We start from the raw sequence: 6,260 nt of genomic DNA, 5'->3' as shown, positions 1-6,260 counted from the left end.
ATGTTGTCATCACCTTTGTTCGAATGCTTACAGTATTGTTAAGCCGCCTCCCTTTTCTTTATGTTTTCCTTCCAAGTAGCCAGACTTTCTTATAATCTTTTCCAGACTTTCTGAAGGTTTTTTGACTATTGCCTTTTTTTCCCTTGTATTTGACACTTTTCATAAGAATGTTTTTTTTTGTTTGTTTGTTTGTTAAGCCACTTAGCACTGACTTATTAATCATTCAAGCATTAAAAAAGCTTCTAATTCTTGGAATAAACCAATGTTCTTTCTACAAATAACAGGCAACTTGGTAAAGAAGTTTTTAGGCACTTTAGGCCCAAGTACATATCACTTGATTCCATTTCTTTTGTAGCAGCTATGAAAAATGTCAAAGATAAAACAGTTTGACAGAAATCAAATGTATTTTTGCACCAACAAAGTGGTTCCTACAAGAAGTGGACTGAAACTCAGTGGCAGTAGGCCTTATGGAGGATTGAGTCCTCAACATTATTGAAGCAGTGTGGGATCATCTTGTCAGAGAACGGAACAAAAAGGCAGCAAATGTCCAAAGAAGAGCTTTGAAATGTCCTTCAAGAGGCCCGGAGAACTATTCCTGAAGACTACTTTAAGAAATGACAAGAAAGCTTGACTAAGAAGGTTCAGGTGGTGTTAGGTCATATCAAATAATAACTTTCATAGAATTGCACTGTAATTCAATTCATGTTTGCACATGTGTCAATAAATTGCTGCACTTATTCCCTGTTTTTAAAGTAATGAGGTTTGCGCAATACTGCTTATTCTTTGTTATTACGGTATTGTGCGTGTTTGTAGTCGGTATTACGGTATGTGGGCCGTGAAAATAGAGCCACAAAGAATGAGTAGAGTAGTTGACGCTCGGATGGATTCATGTTGACCCACCTTTTCTACAGACAGGCTATAAGCTAAACGAAACCGGCGTGTTCTTCCAACTTAAATGTATTACCGGTGATAAGAATGACGGAAATGTTTTCAACCCTGTTTGGGCAAAATGAAGCTCAGGGACCGCCCGGGTCTTCGTCGTTAGGTTTCGGACCGGGGAAACCTCCACCGCCTATGCCGCAAAATCAAGTCTCTATGACGGGACAGATGCCACCCCAGCTCGGGGATGAAGGCCCTGCTTTGCGGAAGCCCGGAGCCATGAATGAACCCTTCTACTTATTGCGAGAGCTTCCTGGTACTGTCGGCTCATTCTAACTTCTGAATACTATGTGTGTAATTCGTCTCTTAAACTAGTCTAGCTGTCATGAAAGGTTGCTAAGCAGTTTGTAAACAATTTTGGCTAACGTTTGCTAACTAGTAAGGTGCAAGCTACATTATAGAGTTAGCTAATTATTAAGTCCTCCCCCTTTTTTTTTTTTTTTCTTAAGAAGAGTTATTTCATACGTTTGAGACACAAGTTAGTAAACACCCAAGCTTTCGGAAGTAATATTATGCTCGTCTGCCATATAAATGTATATATATTCTTGAGTTTTTACGATTAAACGTTATGCAACTGCTGTAATCACAAGAATCAGCATCATTGGAGTAGCGTCAGCTCCGGTTGGAAATTGTCACCCATTTTACCGAGTGGTCTTCTTTTGCTGATGTGTATAACTAATTAACAGTTTACTTCACTGGTTCCTGTGCTTATATTGCGCTAATATGAACTTGTGTTTTTTAGTTGGAAACGAGTTAACGGGCAACACCAACCTCATCACGCACTACAACCTGGAACACGCCTACAACAAATTCTGCGGGAAGAAGGTGAAGGAGAAGCTCAGCAACTTTCTGCCAGAGTTACCAGGTGAGGTGTTTGTTAACCCAAACGTGGAGTAGCACACCAAATAAGTGCGGGATCCCTTGCAGTATCAGGTGTAATCTCACCCCATTTCCTTTAGATGTTTATACGCAGAGGAAGCCTGTTGTGGTTCAGATCTGGTACCTCCCTTTTAAAACAGTATCCTTAGTTGGCTTGAATCAGTTTTGAGGTCATTCCCAACAGTGTGTTTGCATCCAGTTCAGTTAAAATATACCACTTCTAATTTAAGTGCTTGTAATCTATGGACTGTATATTGATAGTACATCCCTTTTGATTTCCCAATGCATGATGTCAGCAGAAAAGGTTTAATCATTTGAAGACATAATAATAATCCGCTGTGAAATCATGACCACCTGCTTAATGTTGAGTTGGTTCTCTTCGTGCTGACATAGCAGTTTTCTGGAGCGTCTGGTACTGGGATGTTTTTAGCCTTTGGAGCCTTCGGTTTTCATGGGGTGGGGTCTTTGTTGCTTCCTATAGATGCCACCATATCTTTACAGATAGGCTCTGAGAAGTTTGGAGAACTTGTGAACACCTCAGACTCTCTATTGTGTTAGTTGAGCCCTCCTTTAGCAGTTTTTGCAGGATCCAGTTCTATTCTGCAGGGGGGGGGATGCTGCTGTCATATGAACGGGAATGTGACTGATCTACAAAAATGCTTAGGTAGTGTCAAAAGCCTATATCACACATAGCCTCTGCCTCATAGGCACAAAAAAGACGTCTTATTGCTGCGTCCTTACACACATCAAGCTGACATCGAGCAATCAGCCGAGTGATGACAGCACTGTTAGTTTGAGTGGTGAGTTATGAGACACCATCTCAATATGTGTAAGCACACACAAGGCGGTATCGATTCGCCTTTGTTACTACCTCCCTTGCTGATTCAATGACAAATCAACTTTGACCACCCGTTCCGCCTCTGTGCTTTCACACAGAACACGATGTTCAATGAAGGCACATCAGTCCCTGCTTGACAACGCACACGTGAAAGAGGCTAAAGTTACGTCCATGTGACTGTCAGCATGCAGGTTCTGCCTGCAGAGCGTTGTGTTGTAACAGAATAGGCAGTGTTACGTCAGTGGTATCAGTGGTTTCCTCCTCGAAATGAGTTTCTGGTTAGGATAACTACTACTTCTACTGAATTATAGCCACTAGCGATGGGGCCTATAGCTCCAACCTTTGGCGGCACTCTGCAGCCCTCTTTATTTGCTTCAAAGCAGTCAGTGGAAATGTGTCTGATTCACACCTCTTTCACGTGGCTTTTCAAAAGATGATTTTGGATTTGCTTCGCTAGTGAGCGGAAACCTGCTCAGAGCTAATCTGTATTCTGTAGGCAGAAGTGTGACATTATTTTCTTGATTATCTTGTTTTTATTTTAGTTCAGTGGGAGGTGACAATAAGAATGTTGGAAGTACCTGTGTGTTTCCTCTTACCTCAGAATCCACCATATTTCACTGCCACGTCTCTGTGGAAACTAAGATTGGGCAACAAAAAAAAGAAAAGAAAAGCAGCCTGGCATCATGGTGTTCAGTTAACATATTGCTGCAGTGTTTGTACGTACAAAATGTAATGTGTTGTTATTGGCTTGCTTTGCTCATAATAGCTGATTTGGGTAAGTTGGCACAATAATGAGCAAATTCTGCTGGTTTTCCAACTTGTAACTGGAATACTGTCAGTTCGGCTGTGACCTCTTTCCCGTCTACAGCGTTCAAGTTCTGAAGTAAATGGAGGGTGCCTTAAGAGAGGCCTTTTAGGTTTAAAGGAGCCACTATAGTTTTCCCCAAATGCTCAGTATTCAGCTAATTCAGTCTGGAACTGAATCCTGCACATAGCTTCTTTAAATTGATCATAAGTCTGTTTTATAGAGGAGGCCCCAGATTTAGTAAATCTCCGCTATTGAAAATGCAGCAATGAAAGTGATACCAGCCATCAGTGATACCAGTGTTTCCTGATGGAAAGCTGACTTTTGAGGACAACTGGTCGCCCTTGTTTTGATTGCTGTCTCCCTCTTTAATTTCCGTTGCTCTTTCTCTTGTGTGTGCAGGTATGATCGACTGCCCAGGCACTCAGGACGGCAGTTCATTGCGCTCTCTGATCGACAAACCTCCAGTTTGTGGGAACTCCTTCAGCCCACTGACCGGCGCTCTACTCACAGGCTTCAGACTACACACAGGACCGGTACTTTTACTACGACACCGTACAAAAATTCTAAAAGCGCACGTTTTCAGCAATCTCACACCGATTACTAAGCCTATTAACAGGGTATTGGTAAATGATCTTCACTTGGCGTGTTTGATAACGGCAACATTTTTCATGCTAATGTTTTTTTCCTCCAGCTCCCAGAACAGTACAGACTGATGCACATACAGCCTCCAAAGAAGAAGAGTAAACACAAACACAAGCACCATCGACCACAGGACCCGTTACCACAAGGTATGACACAAACTACTCGTACACACAAATGCAAAGAGCGCGACATGTTTTCAGTTCAGTGACAAGCTTTAAGCTTTTTTTCTTTTCTTTTGTGATCTAACAGAAACTCCATCAGACTCTGATCCCAAGAAGAAGAAGAAAAAGCGTGACGACGATCCAGATCGCAAGAAAAAGAAGAAAGACAAGAAAAAGAAGAAGGTAAGAAGATCTTTCAAAACCCCAAGAAATTCACTGAGTTTGCGGTTTGACGTGATAACGCAGACGAGGATGAAAATATGTCCGAAACGCTTCTCCTGACATTTACCAAATCAAAATGATTTCTATTTACGATATTAAAACGAGTACATGATACAAAATATAACCACATATAAAAAAGTTTCCCATTTTGAGCTCATCTAATGCAGTTCACCTCTAGAAAGTGAAATGGTTTCATATATATATAATTTTATATATATAGTCTGTATGCAACAGCTGTGACTTTATTACTGCTGATACAGTTCTGTGTCTCGTTGTTATTGTGTCTCCAAACATTTGACAACTACACCGTCACTCCCAAATACTCCTGAACCCTTAAGGTTTGTCACAAACTTTGTGATACAACTGGTGTTTTTCCACCTCTCGCTACACTCAGCAGCCCATGATGACAACATGAAATAATGTTTTTCATCACTTTTTTTCCCCTCTCTTGAAGAAAGAGAGGTGCGTTCTGCCTGGTTTACTTTGAGTCCGTTTATGGCAAAGTGAAGTTATGTGACCTGCTTTTGAACAGGTGTCAGTATAAGTTAAGACAGGATCGATCTGCTTTAGTGATGTCGCACACAGAGCTTCTCGTGTTCTATGAGTGTCACAATAGCGTTCGTTGCTCAGTTGACTTCAGCAGTTTGTTTTTTAAATGGCGTGTTTTATCAGATGCTGAATAACAACACGATATTGACATCGTATCTCTGCCATGCCAGACCCTTTTTTCTCGGTAATTGGCGGTGACTCACACCTAATACACACATCTTGGTGTGTAAACGGACAGAGGTACCACAATTGTTTGCCCTGCAGTTCAGTGCAATAACCAATCCAGTGACGGACGCGATGAGATCTAGATTTAGTCATTTGCACCAGTCTGTGTCCCCTGCGGCTGATCGCACGCAGTCCAGAAACTTGAAACGGAGCGCACTCGACGCTCAGTCACCTGGTTCAATCTGAAAAACGTCACTACCAGAGAAAGAAGAACATGGTCGCTCGTTTTCAGGAGAGGCTTTGTGGAGAATCGTCCACGCCTCTAGAATTTACTGTCGCCAAATTACATGTCTATGCACTGGAACTGCTGGCTCAGCCGACACAAAAGGCATGACACGCACATGGACGCCATGTACCCGCCTCCACTCAACCAGCACTCCCAAGTTTTCTGAAAGCAAAACTGTAAAGATTCTGTGATGTGACGTAAAGATCGAGTTCTCTCAGGAATCGTGTCCGACAAATATCCGGCGCTGCTCGACTGATCCAAACTAAAGGAATTAAGAATGAAGTCAAATGCAGAGATGGTGAAAATGATCTGAGACTGAAGCGACATTTCACTTTTAATGCATTTATCTCTCCGTTTCCGTCTCTCCTGCTCCAGAACCGCCACAGTCCCGACCACCCCGGCCTCGCTGGATCACAACCCAACAGCAACAGCCTCAGATAGACAGGAATCCACTGTGTGTATGTCTGTTTGAATGTGTGAGTTTTGTAAAAGGATGAGTGCGTTTTACAGGTAATTGTATTAAGAGTATGTTTAATGAGAGAAACATATGCTGAATGATGTGTGTGTGTGTGTGTGTGTGTGGTTCAGCAGCAACACAGTGGATGTCGGTGATGATGAAGAGTTGTTACAGAACAGTGTAAAAGGCAGATGAGATGTGTGGTGTTGTGGATGAGTGAGCGGTCACCGTATGTATGTCTCAGTTTAATTTTGTTTATCTTTTGACCATAATGCCAAAATCAAATAAACTTTGGTTATTATCTTTGGTCTTAT

At 41.9% G+C, this 6,260-nt stretch overlaps 1 protein-coding gene across 1 annotated transcript; it reads left to right on the top strand.

Moving 5' to 3' along the window:
* The first annotated feature begins 837 nt into the window (after window positions 1–837).
* On the top strand, window positions 838–6,247 carry med19a (mediator complex subunit 19a). The gene is made up of 6 exons (XM_072395661.1): window positions 838–1,195; window positions 1,682–1,804; window positions 3,864–3,997; window positions 4,156–4,252; window positions 4,356–4,450; window positions 5,865–6,247. The coding sequence occupies exons 1-6, from the start codon at window positions 976–978 to the stop codon at window positions 5,928–5,930; spliced, it is 735 nt and encodes a 244-aa protein (XP_072251762.1). The 5' UTR covers window positions 838–975; the 3' UTR covers window positions 5,931–6,247.
* Window positions 6,248–6,260: the final 13 nt, after the last annotated feature.

This window comes from Leuresthes tenuis, unplaced genomic scaffold (genome assembly GCF_036924035.1).
Source record: "Leuresthes tenuis unplaced genomic scaffold, fLeuTen1.0.hap1 SCAF_11, whole genome shotgun sequence".
Taxonomy (NCBI): domain Eukaryota; kingdom Metazoa; phylum Chordata; class Actinopteri; order Atheriniformes; family Atherinopsidae; genus Leuresthes; species Leuresthes tenuis.
The sequence above is the reverse complement of the archived record's forward strand: the minus strand, read 5'-3'. Positions and strand labels throughout refer to the sequence as shown.

Coding starts and splice junctions, on each gene's coding strand:
- med19a (XM_072395661.1), top strand. CDS start 976: ATGACGGAAATGTTTTCAACCCTGTTTGGGCAAAATGAAGCTCAGGGA. Junction 4,253..4,355: donor ACAGGACCCGTTACCACAAG/GTATGACACAAA, acceptor GTGATCTAACAG/AAACTCCATCAGACTCTGAT. Junction 4,451..5,864: donor AAGACAAGAAAAAGAAGAAG/GTAAGAAGATCT, acceptor CTCCTGCTCCAG/AACCGCCACAGTCCCGACCA.